The 20153-nt window shown below is 30.2% G+C and overlaps 2 protein-coding genes across 2 annotated transcripts in view; one reads left to right on the forward strand and one right to left on the reverse strand.

Moving 5' to 3' along the window:
• The window catches only part of ATP6AP2 (ATPase H(+)-transporting accessory protein 2), a 31048-nt gene extending 25406 nt beyond the window's left edge, over positions 1 to 5642 (reverse strand). Inside the window, 2 exon segments of the mRNA XM_076491240.1 lie at positions 966 to 1108; positions 5425 to 5642. Coding sequence (XP_076347355.1) covers positions 966 to 1108; positions 5425 to 5482 — 201 coding nt within the window. The 5' untranslated portion in view covers positions 5483 to 5642.
• A 191-nt stretch (positions 5643 to 5833) lies between these two features.
• The window catches only part of Cog6 (conserved oligomeric Golgi complex subunit 6), a 38523-nt gene continuing 24203 nt past the window's right edge, over positions 5834 to 20153 (forward strand). Inside the window, exons 1-6 of the mRNA XM_076491226.1 lie at positions 5834 to 6003; positions 11965 to 12108; positions 13917 to 13988; positions 14407 to 14465; positions 16116 to 16227; positions 18956 to 19038. Of these exons, the coding sequence (XP_076347341.1) occupies positions 5899 to 6003; positions 11965 to 12108; positions 13917 to 13988; positions 14407 to 14465; positions 16116 to 16227; positions 18956 to 19038 (575 nt within the window). The 5' untranslated portion in view covers positions 5834 to 5898. The remainder of the gene's footprint in view (positions 6004 to 11964; positions 12109 to 13916; positions 13989 to 14406; positions 14466 to 16115; positions 16228 to 18955; positions 19039 to 20153) is intronic.

Genomic DNA, 20153 nt, shown 5'->3' on the forward strand with positions numbered 1-20153 from the left:
GAAAAATAGTTAAAGAATGTCTTTAAAACAACCAAAGAAAATTGAATGCAGAAAGATTATTATATAGTGAGAATACCTGACTAGCTGAAAGTAATCAGTTAATGAGCCCAATGATCAATCAATTAGCAAATTCAAAAACTTGCACAGCTCTAAATTGACAAATATCCATGTTGAACCTTAATCAGTAATGTCGAGAAAACCCACTTGTAGAGAAATATATGTAAAAACGATCCGTTGAGAAAATTTTTTACGTAGAGGAATGAACAACGTTTCGACCTCCTTCGGTCATTGTCAGGTTCACAAAGAAACAGAGAGGTAACTGACCGAAAGCTGACCACATGTTTGAAAGGGGTTGTATAACTGAGTGTTGAAATGTAGAGGGCAGGCTTAGATCTTTGAATATATAATTTTATATTATTTATTTTATTATTATTATTATTATTCATTATATGTTTTTTAATATAGATATAAAGGTGTTCCTTTGTATCAGTTACCAATATTTTCTCAACCAAAACGAGCCATTTTTACATATATCCATGTTGAACCTTGCTCCCTCAACCTTTTATTTAAAAACAATAGACATTACTTTACAAAACTTTCATTCAATATATTTTGAGAAAGAAGGGCAAAAGTATTATTATTCCTTCACTAAGTTTTCTCAAAATTTTAAAGTTAATCTGAAGAGAAACATAAAATTTGCTTTTTGAAAGTTCATTGCTTTTTTTTCAAATTTCTTCTTTTAATTAAATTTAGGAAGAAAAATCTCTCTTCCATATTTAAAGAAATTAATCATATCAATTAACTCTGACTTACTTGATGCCTTGACTTCAGTACTTTCCTATACAAGATTGCCATTGTAACATTTTAAAGAATCAATGTATTTTACTTACTTTATAATTTGTATATGTGTATATGCACACACACACACACGTGATAAACACCGGAAGTCAATGTATACGTCATACCTTAGATATGGTATATCCTAGTAAAGCAGAAAACACATCAGCAAGGTTTGATGAATGAAGTATTTCTGTTGTAGTAAACTTCACAGAATTTGGTGCATGAGCTATGTAAACTTCCTCAACAGTCCATACTCCTGGTAATAATACTTCAAAGTAGAAATAAATTATGTGAATCAACTATATGTACAAAACATGTTCATGAACATACAAAATGCATCATTACACACTCGAGCCACTGAAACAGTTTCTCAGACTAAAGTTTGTGGATGACCTGAATGTTTAGTGAAAAAAACTTTATTACAAATGTATGACATATTGAGAAGCTTATCAGGTACATTATAAACACATCTTTAAGCCTTTGCTCAACTGACTACATACATGGAGAAATCAGATTTATAAAGCATTCCTTCACTCAAATCTCCACCAGTCCTTGTCAAGAAATTTTCACATATTCACTAGAATAAAAACCTCAAAACTCACGAACAAAATTTACGTTAATACACCAAACAATACAAGATTATACTGCCATTCATACCTGAAAACAGTTGAAAATAATTCACACTTGGAAAAAACTTGCCTTTAAATATAAAATTCCTGCAGACTTCAAATTTACTCATAAGCCTGAACCTACACTAAATGCATTACCAAATAAATGTTTTACAGATTAACACAATATAAATATCATTTATAGGTAATTATTCAGAATTCTACACAAGAAAACTAGGAAATCAGCCTTCTCAAATATAATAAAAACATCCTTCCACATGGTGTTGGTTTAGATTCAGGCTTTTTTGTTCACTTAAGTTTCTTTATTTTGTTAATGTCTGGTTCTTTGTTTAAAATTACAGTGTTTTGTTTAGATATACAGCAGATTTTTGAGTTATACTGGTAATAAATAAACTATAAAACAATTTCCAGACATGTGATCCCTCTTTTCCATACTTTACATATATTCCTGTGCCTATTTTGTAAACTACTTGTACCTGATGACCGAATAATAAGTTTATAGAAACATTGTACAGAATGTTTACACATATATTACCTTTTAACATATTTTAAATACTGCACTGCTCCTATTAGGTAAGTCCCTTTACATTTTCTTTCTTTTTGTCTCCACTATCCATTGAAGTCATTTCCAAATTTTATTTAAAAAAACAAACTGGGTTCCTCATCATTAAATTTCAATGACTAATTTCATTTTTCTCTCATGAACACTTAAGTTTTGCAAAATATTTTCTAGTTATTTCAACAGAAGTTGCCAATGACACCTACATTTAATGAAAATATACTCCTTAATAATACTTGAAACTCCCAATGAAAATTTTCTTTTTATGCAACAATATTATTTTACACAAAAGTGAATATTTCGGTACCATTTTCTGCTCACACACTAGAATACTCTGATGGCTGATTATTCTTTAAAGGTAATGAGTTTACAACATTTCAAGTTATACAGGATTACAAAACATAAACAGATTACCTATTTAATGATGTTAAATGTTAACACAGCTCATTGAATTCTGATAATTTTGTAATATACATAGAAATACAGATTCTTGAGAAAACAAAAGCTATAAGCTGAAATAAGCTAATTTGTCTTATAAATATTCATATGACTATAAACTTAATTCTTGATTAAAAAAATCTTTAACATTTTAAAATAAAAACTAAAATTTCTACATTAAAGTAGTTAACCTATGTAGACGTAAAATAAATTGCACCTAAATCTTGTCATTTATTTCTATTGCGTTCTTATGAAAACTAATCAAAATCATTAAATCTATTTTAATATCTTAAACCACATATTCAAGTCAGTCATTTTTGACTTGCATACATGAAGAATCAGATTTAAGTCTGAAAGATAATTATCTTTCTCATGTGACAATGTTTCCTATTCAGTGGGTCAAGGACCCAAAGACCATTTTGTTTTTATTACAAGGAGCATACAAAATAGCATTATATATAAAGTGTTAATTCATCATCATCGTTAGAAATAATTATGTAACACCAAATATGGGCAAGTTTCATCCTAACTAGTAAGCACATATATTTCCTTTTAACATATTTTAAATACTGCACTGCTCCTATCAGGTAAGTCCCTTTACATTTTCTTTCTTTTTGTCTCATTTGGGTTAATAATGCAAGCCTAGACCCAATAATGCGATTAACTAACAGGGCTTAATCTCAAAAAAACACTGAGATTCACTGCTACAAGGGGATTAAAACTATATAAAGTTCCCCAAATGAGGTATCATCAGACTCCCATATACATCTCAAGTTGCAATAATAACCTTTAGTTTTGAACTCAAAATCAGAGTTCTTCACTTTTTTCAAAACATAAATTCTCTTGTTACACAAATTAAAAGTCAGTTTAAAAATACCTCAAATCAATTACTCTACACTTAACACACCCAAGGTATGAATTGTTGCAAGTCTCTTTCTAAAAGGTTCTGGTGTTCCAAGAGGATTGATATTCCTCTATTTTTATTATAATATTAAGAAAAAGGATAACTATCTGGAAAACTCTAAAATCACCAGTCTAAACACATCTTCGTGATTTCCAGTTGGTTCACAAAGGAACTTACTGATGTTTGAATACCTCAACTGCACTTTTCTACCTCTCTGCTGGTCAAACTTGATTTTGCAAAATTTATTTAATTCACTTAGCTAAGAAATTTGAGATTAAGGTATACTATGGGGTGGGAGTGGTAGTATTTGTCCCATTATTCTTGATGGCCTGCGTGCTAGTATATAATGGAACACTGTATTCAAAAATGGTTGGCAGGAGAAACAAGATGATCAAAATCATTTGTGGAGAGGGATAAGAAAACAAAAGGTTACTTACAGAAAACTTTCTGGTCTACTGGAATCATCCTCCACCCAAAAAATATATTTTAGGTTACATATTGGAAAAATAAATTTAACATTAAATTAAATCTGTTTTGAAAACCTAAATTTTTAATTTCTGAAATATAAAAATTACTCTTTTTTTTTTTCATTAGTGGGTAATATAACTGAAAAATGATAACTGCTGGATTTTCATTTCTTAATAAGAAAAAAAAAGCTTTTGCAACCTGCAGATCTAAATCCTTAGCAGCAGGAATTCCAACAGAATTATAATTCACCACCACAGATGTGTATAAGTGCAAAACATCTAAATCTTCCATAATCAAAATACCACATTATTGCACACCAAACAACAAATGGAAAACATCTACAGTATTATTACATGATGCATTTGCAAGGTAACTGTTCTCCCACTAGTTGTAAATCAGCCATAATAATATCTCTATGATCACTAAACATTCTTCTGTCATTTAGCAGTGACAAATGGGCAAATATTAGCTCTCTTCATTGTTCTGGATGGTTTTGTTCTACACAGAAGCATTCTGTATTGGAACACATATAAACAAAAGTTTAAAACCATTAATAAGTACCTATTGGTCAAATATTAACTTTGTGTTTCATATTTCATAAGTTAATACATATATATTTCTGTACAATTTTAACTGACAATATGCCAAAACAAAAAGAATGAACTGGAACTATAAGCAGACAACATGTTGCTTTACATCTTAAGTACATATCTGTCAATCATGAAGCCAATTCTATACAAAAAATCTCTCCTTTGCTATAAATAGATAAATATGTCAGTTCATACTTGATTTTTAACAACTGGTTGTTGAGAGTCCACATTCCTCTTGTTAACATTATATGAATCCATAATATAAATTTAGGGTCACATTTTAATTCATCTTTTCACAAATTTCATGTAATGTCTCAGGTTACCAGGTAAAGCAATTTGCACTGTTTAAATTGCAGATTCAAGTGGTGTGAAAGGTAAATTTACAGGTATGGTTTTTACAGTTTTTCATTAATTATTAAATGAATAATTTAAATTGCAGTGTAAATGTGGTAATTTTTTGCTGTGGAATCTAATAGTGTAATTCCCCCCCCCCCTTTTAAACCTTTGACTGCAACTGGTGTAAACACATCCAGAATTTTTGCAAGCCATGCACAATATAAATCAGAACTGCATTAAACTGCTGGAGGCAGACCATACCCCAGGCTATACAGCAAATCAACATTCCTACTATTACTAAGACTATCATTATCACTCAGCTTGAACTTAAACTTCAAGTACAATATTCAATATTCTGTAAGAATGCCAGATTCGGTTTCATTTTCATTCTTGTTCTTAGTCAAACAGTATTTCAATGTACAACATTTACATGATCTTAACTCAAAAGTACTACTATCACTAGTAATATAACTGATATAAGGGTAACTGAAGTAAGCAGTGCTAATAAATCTAGTATAAAGGCTTAAAAAATTAAAAAAATACTTTAAATAATATTGGTAAAATTTAAGTACATTTTATACAGGATATTACATTTAGTAAATGATTTACAGTTTGCAGTTAGTTACAGAGTTAGTGTGTTACTGTTACAATGTTTCTTACCTCCTGAAATCGAAATCAAAAGTAGATGAAGACGTAATACACTAAGGTTCCAGATCATCGTCGTTTGGAATCCAAATTTTTTTATGATTGTGAATTTTTCTTCTTCAAAATTTCACAGGTTTTTGAAATCAAGATAAAATAAAATCATTCAAAACTTTTCTTATAACTACACTGCTCACTCTGGTGCAACTAACGTCACCTGACTTTGCTTGTGAGGTGTAATCTCAAACCCTGTCACTAAACTGAACAATAAAAAACAACAACAATAACTATGTTCAAGTACTGATGATAAGTATAAATTAATTTTATTAAATATAACCACAAAAATGCAACAATTATTTTAATTATTATTATAGAAGTTACACAATATAATGTTTTTCTAAAATATGAACAAATGATTTCGCGTTTTTGATTTTTACAGTGGTAATTATTCCGGGATAACGGAAATTTGTAGTCGTGATCATAGTTTTTAGAATGGCAATTGAAAAGGAACAAGTTGGAGATGAAAAGGGTCAACACAGCAAATTGTTAGCTAAAAAGCTTCATAAAATTTTGGACACAAGATTGGAAAATGATAAGGTACGATAGAAAACCACATTTGAAACGTATACCTTCTAGTGAAAATGTTTTTGCTTTTACAGTACATTGTATCGGCAGCTTTGACTTTCTGTTTGAGGGGTATAACCAATTCGTTTGAGTAGGTCCTAAATCTTAGCTTAGTTTAGACTATTTAAAAAAATTAAATGCTAAAATGTCCTCAACTTATAAGTTATAATGTTACAATATTAGAACATAAAGTAATCCAAATTCTTCTGGTGTTACATTGCCAGACAATCAGTTGAACTTAAAAGTTGAATTTAAAGGAAATCGTATGATGAAAGAAAAGGACAAATGAATTATGAAGTGGTAGATAATTTGTGTTTTCATTAACAATGATTTGTAGCTAGAAGGAGATATAGGGTTTTAATTTTAATGTGTTTTTTATCTATTGAAGAATAAAAGTGTACTTGGAAATGAAATATCATGTTAAGCATTAAACACAGTTTACACTAAAATTTCAAAGAAACTTAGGAAACTGTAATGTTAATGAGTGGCAGAGGTTTTAACCATTGTTTTATAATAGGCAGTGGTTAGATACCTGGTTGTCCATAAATTTGAATACTGATGAGTTATGGTCACCTCTCACTTGACCAACACAATGAGAAACAGGAAATTACAAGACTGATTTGTCTTAATCATGAGGAAACAAGTTGAAAGCCTTTACATTGGAAAAATAAAATCAGCCTTCATTACTATTTGGTAGTAAGAGAGTTTAATAACTCAAAATTTGTTCAAGGACTCAAAAGTATAATTTTTGGCTTCAAACACATAAAGCACTTAATACTCCCTCTCTTTCATGTTATTTTAAATTTTGTGCATCAGTTTCTTTGTCCTGCAGAATAAGTTATTTTGTGCTTCACAAATGAAAATTGTCAATTAGCATATGTATCTACTACAAGTGCAATTACTGATCCTTCAGATATTAGACACCCAACAGTTCACAATCATAAATATTGATAAACGTCCAAAGATAAACCATCATATCAATTGATATGAACATGTTACAAACTCTTCACAAAAGAATTAAGGGGAAACAACCAAGCAGAGGTGGAATATGATAGAAATAACCTTGAAAAACTGAAGCAAAGATGAGAAAAAGTCATGTTACAAAGAGTGAGATATTTTTTAGTTGTCTAGTTAAAAATGATTAACTATTTTATATCATTTTTATGAATATAGAGAAAAGAAATGCAGATGCCTACTTTATGTTGATGTGCACATGCTAAGAATTTTGAGGCTAAAATCATCTTGCTTTGATAAACAAGATCAGTCACATTTTAGTAGAACAGTGACTGTGACAACTTCTAAATTATAGCATGTAGCTATTTATATTGGTGTCCAAATAAACTTTCTGTGCCCTTTCTCACATCTGATGCCTCCATGGAGTTCATACTTCAGGCTAGTTTAAACAGTGAGTGATTGGAGAGCAAATATGTGAATTTCCTTTATGTGTGTTAATGTTATGTTATGAATTATTATATTTTTATAACTACAACAATGACTTTTCAGATATTATCAGAAATTACAAGTTTGAAGTAACAATTTGCTTCCACATTTCTTATTTGCTATTTGTGTGCCATACACCCAGGGTCCTTACTCTTTTAATGAAATGCCAAAGAATTACTGATGTATCAACATTTCATTGCATCCATTTCAAATTCACTTTTGAACAAATGTTAAATGATCTTCAAAATGGAAAATAGTCTGCTGTTTAATGAAATATCTCTGAATGTGCTTATCCAAGTTCACCAATACTGGAAGTTGTTTAGATTGTGTAAGTGTAACAGAAATAGTTACAAAAAGCAAATAAAAAGCTTCCATATGAAACATGTTTTTGCAGGCAAAACTTGACCTATTTTAAAAATGTTATATTGAACACTTCTGATGGATGGTATGTGTTCATAATGACTGTACTATAGTTTCCCAAGATTTTATAACATTAAAAGTACTATCTGACTACAGTGCTCTTTCTGATATTCCTAGCATTCTTGCAGTCACAAGTATTTGTGTATTTATTATAAATGATTAACTGGAAATGAGAACCGAATCATTGAAAAATTCTCCAATAATATAAGTACATTTATTTGGAATGTAGGGATATCAGAAGTCCTCCTCAAAAACCTGACTGTTATTGGACACTTCTTTATGTTGATTTAACCTTCAAAAAATGGTAATGTTGTGGTACAATATTTAAAAAAGAAGTGTCTCCAACTGTGAATATTCTGTATAAAGATCTCTCTCTGTATGTCTTTTAACACTCCTACGAAAAGTGGGGCCTAATAGGCCCCAGAGCAACTTGAAAGGTTATTAATATTAGGCTAATAATTTTGTATTTAAATGAAATTGCCATTTAAATCCATTAATGAATGGATTAACGAGATTTCCACTGTCCCTATCTACTATCTAGCGAAACCATAGCCAGGGGAACGGGCTTGGAGAAATCAGGACTAGAAACCTTTTTTTGTAGGAGTGTTAAGCCTGTTTGAGCATGTATCCAAATCCAGGTACCAATTACAAGCTCTTATCACAGTTGTTTTTTCTGGGTGTCTGCAGAATGTTTCACTCTAACCATGCAGTAACATTTCCTGTGGTGAGTATCACATCAGTTGTTTCAAATATTTGGAGACATGTCTTTCTAAGTCAGAGTGTTAACTTTCCTGAAGACTTGAAGTAATTGTGTTTGCTACCATCCATTCAGAATTTCTTTGTTACATGGTTATATCATGGTTTGTAGCTAGAGAAGTTAATTTAGAGATCATTGGTCTTTGTATGTCAATATTCCAAAACGTTGATCAGCCAAAACATAAATGTCAGAGATGTTTCAAAGACAAACACATCTAAGCATATCATAATGTCTTCACCATCAGTTGATCAAAGGCATATTTGAAGGTGTTCTTCATTTGTGATTGGAAATCCATCACTAGTATTTGATGGTAAGAACAAAATAGCTACTTGTGAAGATGCTTATGTTAAAGAGTAGGTGAAAGGAGATGAACAAAGATATAGCTGTAGAGATATTGAGAAAGAATAAAATGAGTTGGGAGCTGACTATAGAGATGGTGGTAATGCTGATAATGATGAATCAAGAAATGACTGTAGAGAAGATGTTGCTGAGAAAGAGGAAGATGAAATATGAACTGACTCGACAGATCATGATGAGAAAGCTGAGATAGGAACTGACTATGGAGATGTTGATGTTGACAATAGCTATGTTCTGACAAGAAAAGGTGAATAACAGATAAGATATACAAAAACATTAATCATGCATGCCCTTTCAAAGTTTATACTGCACTGTTGCCTGATGGCCAAGACCTTTAAGTCATTTACATTTCTGAATAATACATTCACATATTGATGATAAAGGTATACTACTACCTTCCTTGACAGAGAGTTGTGAATAAGAAAAAAAATAGCATGAAGCAGAAAATTAAGCATACTATTGGTAAAATATTAAACAGAAATGTATTTGTAACATGAAACCAAAACCAAATAGAGACATCAACAGAAACAATCTGGACGATGTGGTGAAATATGTGATAAAGTAGCAGGATTATGTTGCAGAGGTCTTAGTTAACATGGAAAATAATTTCAAGGGGCTTTTTTACCAAGATGAGTATGTAAAAAACTTGTACAACAAATATCTGAAATGTATTCTTAGAGATACTACGTAGAAGCTCTTGGAATTAAGCATGCCTGTCTACCTTATTTGTGCTATTATAGTGACAGCTTAAGTAAGATTATTCTCACGCTTCATTTTGCCAAAGAGATTAAAGAAGTAATAGAAGAAGGTGTTGATCTCTTGAAATTCGAAAGTACAATCTTTCTTGAACAGAGAGTAAAACTGTAATGTGTGACAAAGACTTCAGAAACTGTGATGCCTTTACCAACTGATTTCCAGGTGCATTTGTAAACACCTGTTTCTACCATACCTTGCATTCATTTCACAGAGAAATACCTTATAGAAATATGGGGATAGCATATATTGAAAGATTTGTTTTGATACTTAGCTGCTGCATTTATAATAAACCCTATTGACTTTGAAGAAGCTGCTGATGATTTCAGTATTGCTAATATGATATTCTGGTATTTCCAAGAAATGCTTAACGACAGGAATCCAGTCAAGGTACCCAAACTTGTGAAGTAATGCCAATTATCTGAGTCAGGAAAATGAATGAAGTAAAGACATTGGGCATATATGAAACACAAAATGGACGATATTATAAGAGACATAAGATTAAAACACGAACTGATGTGCATACTTGTTGTTACTTATATGAAATAATTAATTTTGTTGAATCCTTTAAATTTAAATATTTCAGCTGAATCCATATACCAGATTAAATAAACTTATCATTTCTTAGTTTGAAAGAAATATCACATTTACCCAAAGAGACTAGTGCTACTCATGTGACTGATGATTCTCATTCAAACATACATGAAGTAATAACCTCAAGATTTGCCTGAAAGACAATTCATTAGTTTTCATCATTGCCCAACGTAAAGTATTGTAGCAATATGCCAAGGAAAGCACAGACTGCCACTTCTTTTCAGGTAGTCACTGACTGCCATAGCTGTGGTTGGGTTTAATGTCAACTCAACATACAGTTTTCACATTAACTCTAAACAAGTTAACTAGAATGCAATAAGAAGAACTGCCTTTTAGTGTGAACCAATTAATATTAATCCTCATGCACGTTCAAGATTGTTTATCTTCCTCCCTTGACTGTGCTCCCCTGGTTTGTAGGTCATGGCAGTAGTGAAGGGAATTGTTCTAGTTTTATCCTTTTGATATCCCTTGTGTGCTTTTTTCTGAGGATTTTATTGCTTATTGGATAATTTTGGTCAGTTTCCCTGTTGAGCGAGTACATTTTATTTACATAAACATCCTTTCAATATTGAATATCAGGTTCCCAAATCAAGATATTCCTGCAATAGCACATGTCATGCCCTGGGGTTGGAGGGGTTCTAGATTTGTCCCTTGGACTTTAAGATGAAAACAGTGTGATCCTTGTCCTACCCTATGGATGTATGTTCCCAGCAGCATTGGTTTTCACCGACTCATCCTTTATTTACCCACCTTTCTGCTTCTTGGGAGTGACTTGCATATATCTATTTAAGAGTTCAGATACTTACCCTCCCTCAATTCTCTCTTAATTGGATGCTCTCCTGTCCTTTTTCCACTCTTTTTCTTCACTTTTTACAAATGGGTGAAGAATATTCTTGATCAGAAGTGGTGTGGTTTCCTTCTTCTGATCTGACTTTCTTATCTACTTAGGTATTCTTCAGGTGAATTTGGGGTGTGTGTCTCTCTTTCTAATAAATGAGATTCTAGCTAATCTTGTTAAAGCAGGAAAGTACTATGCTGAAGTTATAGTTTTCCTATACTTAAAATGTACTTCCAAAAGGTACTTTCCTCTTTTGATGCTTCCCACCCTTCCTCCCCACACTCTTTCAGTGCTTTCTTCTTTTGCCAAACTTTGAAGTGATAGTTTAGTAGAGTTGCTTTAAAGGTGCCATTTGTATCACGTGATTATACCATGCTTCTTTTGGTAGAGAGGTGATGCATGATGATTTACAGGAGACACATGTTAGAATCACTTACTTGAGTGGAGGGAAGTACCAATCAGAAATACATTTTCAGTACAAGAAAATTATAATAAAAAACTTTTGTGTATTTTTATTCAGTTTTACCTTAAAACATATATGCCATTGGTTAAAAATCTTAAACTATGAAATAAAAGGTATTGTCTGACTAAAATATGCTTTTTTATGCTGCTTTAAAAACAATTGCATATCAGTTTTGTTCCACAAGTCCTGAAATTGTTAAAATGTAAGTTCACTTTATACATCTTACTCAATAAATCAAAAACTGTTTCCATGGTATTAGTTCCTACATTTGTTATTTGTTTTTCTTTTACTTATGTTGTATCAAAATCTCAGGAAACTTTAGATGCACTCAAGGCATTGTCTACTTTTTTCCCTGAAAATACCCTTCGAGCTCGACAAAACCTTCGTAGTGACATAGAGAAACGAAGTTTAGCTGTTAACAAGGAGTTTCTTTCTGCTTTTCAGGAAGTAAAAGAGGTGAGTTATGAATATGTGTACCACAAATTAAATATAACTTTGTAAGTTGCTACATGTGAAGTTTAAATATTATTTGATAGAACTAATTGTATGCTATTTTAATCAATGTAGAGTAAGAAAGTTGGTGTGAGAAGTAATTTATAGTTTTATGGGAAGATGATTATACAATGATAAAGTGATTATATATATATATATTGATATCCTGATGAGAGTGACAATAGGATATGTTGATTATAGGTAAGAGTAACTTGTTAGTTATTGAAAATAAACTCTATTTATCAGATACAAATTTGTTTCAACCAATAATGTGTCAGTTTGACCTAATGCTATTGAGACACATGAAGTCATAGATCACTAACAAATCTTTGCCAGCTTTTACTGTATTTTTTGAAGGTTTATAAACAAAAGTGATGACTTCTGTAATCAGCAAAATAATGTATAAAAATATATTAATTCATATTAGTCAAATTGAAACTGATTTCACATATATATGTAAAATGGAACTTTCTGATCAATAGGAAAATCTAGTTGAAATTTTAAGATAAAAGTAAATATTTTAATGTTTTTGAACAAAAGTTTGGAAACATTTGGAAAAATTGTAGAGAAACTAAATGAAATTTTATTAATTTTTAAGCTGATCTATTTGTAATTTTTTTTTCTAAATTTCATCTAATCTTATTAAGTACCCATAAGGTGAGAAGGAACACCAAGGGATGTCAGTGATATATGTTTGGTCATTGAGAAAGAAAATGATCTAATATAAAATAAAATTTAACATTGTTCACCTGTAATCAAAATTTATGCTTTTCAAGTGTTCCACTTTTTAGAATATTCAGTGTTCTATAACAAGACAATTTCTTTCATGCAAATATAATCCAAGAAATATTACAATGATATTGAAGGTTTTAAATAGATGTAAATTTGGTCAAGTAAAGTAAAGTAATGTTATAGTTTACAAAACCATTTTATCATTTTCATGTAAATATATTAAATTACAACCATTTATATCACATCTGTATAACAAATATGTTTAAGTGATTGGTTGTTAATTTCAAATTTATTCATTGATACTAAAACAATCATGGAGAATGTTGGTAGCTGAGTTACTATTAACTTTATGTAAACCTGAAAGTGCATATTAAAAGTTAGGTACATCAGATAACTTTTGTCAGTTTAATTTGACTTGTTCATTCAGTGAGTTTTGGTTGTTGTTTTTTGTAAATAGGATTTGCAAGCTACTTTATTTGAATTTTTATTTTATCATAAATACTTAATACTAAAACACTTAAGTTTATTTAAATGTATATACTTGTTAATTTTAACCTGTAGCATATCCCTTTGTATTTTGTATAATCTTGGCTAATTGATTTTTATTTTAGTGTAAAACTCAAAGGTAATGTGAACTCAGGTTATGAAAATTTACATATTTGGGAGGGGGGAGGACCATATGTAGTTAAAAAGGAGAGTTGCCAATTAAAGTACATTTTCAAGCAGATGGAGTCACATAGGTTTGGGGTAGTCTAACTGGGGTCAGCACTGTAAAATGTTTGTACATCTCTGGTATAGAGGAACCATTATTATGTATACATAATATTCCTAATGTATAAAATATTTTAAAACAATATGACTTACCATTATGAGGTTTTCTTAGGCTTTTTATATTAGAAATACTCATTTATGTGTATATGTTTATATTCAAGATATAATTTCAATGTTTAATTTCTTTAATAAATAGTAAACTGGTTTAGTTTTCATATTAATAACATCAGTTATGGTGGACTTAATTGAAATGACTTGTTTTATTTTAGGCATTAGATGCTGTGTGTGATGATGTCCAAGCTATAAATGAATGTTGTCAAGATATGACAGATCGATTACAGGTTTGTTTATATGATGAAGAGTGACACACTGAGCATTTGTATATGATTTCATGTAACTTAACAACAACTTTACAATGTTGCTGTTGAAAATATTTCTTCTGTCTTTGTTATTTTTTTATTAGTAGTGTTTCCTACATATTCTGTTTTACAGAATTATAATCAACCAGATGGTAAAACTGAAGTATATGTAAGAATGATATTAGTATTGTAATAAGCTATGATATTTTTACATTTTAATTAATTTTCAGTTCATTCTACAGATCTCCAGCTCTGATGGCATCCAGAATAAAAATAAACTCTTAAATTATTGTTGACTTCACACTGTTAATGGTTTAGGGTTCAATTCTTATTTGACACACACATACTATATATATACCTGCTTTTTAAAACAACTTTCATTTCTGATTTTTTTACACAGGCAACTAAGTCCCAGACTCATGGCCTTATAAGTCAAACAACTAAATTGCAGTCAGAGAGGTAATTTATAAATAAGATATAATAAAAACATAGTTGGTCTATTTGAAAATCATTGAAGTAAATATTATGAAAAACCTTTTTGCTTTCTACCATTTGGCCTTAATCTCATCTAGTTTGGGATTGGCCAATATTTTTGTAAGTCAATAATTGTTTTACTTGGGTTGCTGGCCGATTCAGCAATAGTATAGGATAAGCATGTTTTGTTGATCAGAATGTGAACTCATGACCATCAGATTGAAAGTCAAGTACCTTCACCACCATGCCATTCCAGGTTCTGTTTGGATTGTTTGTTCATATTTAAGCTCGAAGGTACACACTTGGTTATTTTTATTATGTCCAGCATAGGGGGCAGAACCTTTTAGCATTGTAAGTCTGTAAGCTTAGAACTGACCCAGACTTTGAACAAATACTGTGTACCTTACTATAAAGACAATCATCTGTGAGTATGTGTGTGTTTGAGTTGAGCATCCATCACACAAAGTTGGCTGGCTCAGTTACTGTATTTTTGGTATGGTAACTTGAAATTGTCTGATGATGTACCTGGGTTATTTTTTTATTAATTTTACCTGAAAAAGGGGATAAAAAATCCCATAAAATAGGGCACATTTTCACTTTTTTTTATAGACTTTTGGCTCAAATTTAAAAACATAAGTACTTAATTACTTAAATGAATTAGTTATCACCTTCCACAAAGTAAGGAAACACTATATAATATTATCTTTTACACTATTCATTTGCAGCTAGTATATGTAAAAGATGATAAACTATCTTTCAAAATTTGTGCATACTGGAAGGATTTACACATTTTGAGAAAAGTTAAGAAAAAACCATCTTTACACTCTAGATGAATATAAAAATATTAAAATATATTTATTAACACTAATATTTCACTTTTGTGACTTCTTCAGGGTTAATATACACAACATATTCTTTCTAGAAAGAAAAAAAGATAATTTATATTTATTTTGTAAATCTTTTATTGTGGTTACAAGGTTGTTCAAATTGACCAAGTCCATGCAGTATTAGGATAAAGAAAATAACAGATAAAATCGTAGTTTGACTGAAAAAAGACATTACATTTTCATTTTTCATGTGTTTAAATACTTGTGTCTGTTATTAAAAGTTTCCCAAGTTTCATAAGGATGATTACTGTATTTAAAGTGATATTTAGGATACTTTCATGGTTACGTGATTGTTAGTAATGGTTGTTCAAAATGACCCGGTCTGTGTCAGTAGAATTAATGATAAAGTAGTTTAATTAAAGTTTTAACTCTGTGGAATGGTTGTGACATGTGAACTTTGGACACACACACTGCAGATGTTAATATTTGATGAATAAGTGAGAATTCTATTCAAAGATGTTTGTTGATTACATTAATTCTGGTTATATTTTCCTTTTAACCATAATGAAGGTTTTTGCTCTGAGAATTTCTTAACTTGTAATAAATTTCTAATAACTTAATGAATTGTGGAGAAACAACTTACTAAACTTAAATATATAGTTTATTGGTTTATAAAGAAAATTAATAATGTGAGAGTTATTACAGACTAAAGACATACTTACATTTATTATGTACTTATCTGTAATTTTCAGTGGTATCATTTATTATACACAAACACTACATTGACCTTTGTTTTATTTTTCTTTAGCCACAGAATTCAGATGAGACAAGAAGTAGTTCAGGCATTCTTGGATACCTTTCAGTTAAAACCTGAAGAGGTCAAAGTGTTACAAGAAACTCGAGATGGCCACTTAGATGAGGTTTGTTAAAAGCATACTTCTAGTTTTGCATAATTTTATACTGTTTCACTTTCCATGTGACTTATTGTGCTGTGTTATGGGATATTTCATATATTCTGTTCTCCTATTATAGTTTAGGTTTTCTTGTTGATGGTTAGCATTGTTACAGTGATTTTCATTCTGGTGCATATTTTTTCAACAACATTGGAACTTCTACAACATTGAAGGTCTTACCCACATATTCTGTCTCTAGGGTGTTCCTCTAGTGGCATTATCAACAATTATTAATCAAAATATACAGTATGTTATTGTTCAGCTGACTGCTGGTGTGTGTGGTGGGTTTCACATTTTTGTGTACATTCAATTTGTTTAACACCCATAATTTTTTTAAATAATTTTAAATAACATTGATTTTTTGATCAGGCATATACACTTAGAAGGTCTAACAAGTAGAATTTTCTAGCCATAATTGTGCAAAAGCTTAAAGCTTTTGTTGTTTTTAGTTTTCTTTGGTATCTTTTGTTTTTTATTTTTTAAATTATTTTCAGCTAGTATTTAGTAGATTTTTAGTACTTAAATCTTTATTTCTCTTACTTTTTCCTAATATTCAGGTTGTGGATGATGTTTTTACAAAATATCACTAAGTAATTCTAAATTACACTTTTTTCTTTCTGGATTGACTGTAAACAGTAAGGGGAAACCACAGTTGTTTATTCTAAAGAGCTTAAAGATTTTAAAGTTGACATCTATTTATATTTAATTTTATTGTGTAATTGCCTTTTTAATTTAAATACTAATCCTGTTCTGAATCATTCAGCAAATGTGTAATTCATGTTTCCCTGTTGAATTGTGTAATGCATGGGCTACTTGCATGTATACCTTGCAAAAACTTTATTGTTATTTTTATATATCTTTAATTACCATATCTAACCTAATAAGTTTATAATTTTAGTTAGTTTTATAATAATAAATAGAGAATACACATGAAAAAACCAAAACAAATATTGTACTCACCCGGGTCTTTTTTTTCTTCTGGTGTTGACTACCAATGAAACTTTACTTTTTTATATTTAAGATACTGCTGTAAATATTATTTTGTATTTAATTAAATAGTGCATCTAAGAGCACATTTACAGTAAATCATTAGTGCCCTCACTAGTAAATATTTTGTAAAATTTAAAGAGGAAAGAGGTACACTGCTGAGAAGAATGCCTTATTTTTCAGAGTTCTTAAGCCCAATCTTTCTATAAGGATGGTTTATGCAACATTCTCCCATGAATCCAATGTGCGTGTTTTCTTATAACAAAGCCACATCGGGCTATTTGCTGAGTTCACTGAGGGGAATCAAACTTCTGATTTTTATGAATCCAGTTCCTCAGATATTTATGTGGTTCTGATGCTGACTCTTCTTGTCTGTATCTTTTTCATTGTCTTCTAGATTGATATATAGTTTTTCTGTTTCATTTTCTTCCTCACTGATTTCCACATCCCTTTTAAAGTAGCTATTCTGGCTTACAGGTTAATTTGTTGTATATAGATTTTACAATTAAAATAAATTTTGGAAAGATACTCATCTTTGAAATACCTCCTCTCCTGCTTCCTTACTATCGGGTTCTTCATCTCAACTGCAGCTTTCAAAAATCTGAATTGTGGTTGGAAAGTAGAGCTTATGCTAATTCTTATGATGCATGTACAGGAAGTAATATGGAAGGTTGTATTATGATAAGTGATCCATGCTTAGCAATATGATGAAGGACATTCAGAATTTGTAGTCCCATATCTTGTTGATAGCATGAGTACAAATACAACATGGAAAGATTCCCATTATTCAAGAGATATGTTTGTGCTTGAAATTCATTTTAAATATGAAAATGTGAAACTATATGCAACGTTTCTTAACATAAAAATAAACAAAAACAAATTTTGTGTTTTAGCATAGATCATCTAAATAATATAAAATAAAATTTGGTAATGATATACATGTAACAAATTACAATATATCAATAATAATTTAAAGTATTGATTCAGTAGGGATTTCTAGTAAAACATCTGCACATTGTCTTTGTGGCTTTACACAAACAAAATATCTATTTAACAGTTGAAATATAACTTAAAATTAACCAACCTTATAAAATGTATTATTAAAAATATAAGGTATTGGAAGCTAATACTGTAAGTTCAAGTACAAAGTCTTGAAAGAGATCACTTTGAGATTTTAGGACATGTCAAAAGGACTGAGTTTTTGGCTTTCTGAATATGGTTTTCTGATTAAGAAATTTATATTATGAAATATATTGGTAATAATTTAAATTAGTGGCTCAGTAGGGATTTCTGGTAAAAGGTCTACACATTGTCTTTGTGGTTTTACACAAACAAAAATATTTAATACTTGAAATACAACCTTTAAAATTAACCAACATTTTAAAATGTATTATTAAAAACATAAGGTGTAGGAAGTTAATATTGTAAGTTCAATTACAAAGTTTTGAAAGAGCTTAAGCAGGAAATTCTAATAAGAATGAACCAAAACTATATAAAGCATTTTAAGATTTTAGGACATTTCAAAAGTACTAAATTTTCAGTTTTTTAAATGTGGTTTTCTGATGAAGAAAGTTGTATTGGGAAATGTAAGTTTTGTGTTGTGCTAGATAAGCAGGTAAAGCAGATGTTCAAAACATTTGTATAGAGCTTTAAACACTTTTGTAGCTATTGTGGACATTTTCAGTTTTAATTTAATTTTGTATTTCAGAACTTTTTCAAGGTCTTAGCTAAAGTTAAAAGGATACACAAGGATTGCAAAGTTCTTTTGAGAAGCAATAAACAAACAGCAGGGTAAGATATTTGATGTGACTGTTTACTTAGGGAATTATATTAAATTTTATTGTTCTGTAACAGCTCTTATAATTTGTATTTATTCCTTATGTCAATATTTTAACACCTACAAAAGTGGGGCCTAATAGGCCCCAGAGCAACTTGAAAGGTTATTAATATTAGGCTAATAATTTTGTATTTAAATGAAATTGCCATTTAAATCCATTAATGAATGGATTAACGAGATTCCCACTGTCCCTATCTACTATCTAGCGAAACCACAGCCAGGGGAACGGGCTTGGAGAAATCAGGACTAGAAACGTCTTTTCGTAGGAGTGTTAAAGGGGTGTATTGTTAAGAAATAGATTCAGATGTGATAAACAGTAGTGTAAAATTCACAAATTGTAGTAAGTGTAGCCCATTTTACCATAAATGTTTTACCTGATTAATGAATATAATTCTAATTATATATATGTGTATGTGTATATCTTTCAGGGTTCTCCCAAATCTCCTATTTTTCTGATGTAAAAAACTTATGTTCATATAGTACAGTTGTTTTTTATGTAGTTTACATTGTTCTGATAAAGTATTAACATTTTTTTGGCCTGAAAGAGTCGCATGCCTCCAGATTCCTGTAGCACTGGCATGCTTTGCATGCTGAATGTGTTTTGTACAGTAAGTGTCAGCTTTTGATCTCAAGAAATAGAACCACCATTCCAAACATTATGCATATATGTTTATAGTAAGGAACCTTAAAGTGCTATTTATGTACTATTTTCAGTATGAGACAGTAACAGGCATTTGTGCTTGTTGTTATAAATCTCAAATTCAACAATTGACATCAGATTTTGTCTGTTTTTCTTTTTAAAGTTTGCATCACAACTGCATTTTGATTGGCAGAAAAATATGGTCAAAATTGATGTAACATTGTAGCATTTATTTTTAATTGAAATTTCCATTTCCAAAAGAATTAAGTAAACATCAAATAATATCATAAAAGAAAAAAAAAATTGGAAATAGAAAAAAACATTTAATTTTGCCTTTGAATGAAGTAAAATAAGAGTCTTAATTTGTATTATTAGCATTAAATTCAAATATAAATCATTTTTCTACTTCTAGTATTCTTTTATTTCCAT

Source organism: Tachypleus tridentatus, chromosome 1 (assembly GCF_004210375.1).
Source record: "Tachypleus tridentatus isolate NWPU-2018 chromosome 1, ASM421037v1, whole genome shotgun sequence".
NCBI lineage: Eukaryota > Metazoa > Arthropoda > Merostomata > Xiphosura > Limulidae > Tachypleus > Tachypleus tridentatus.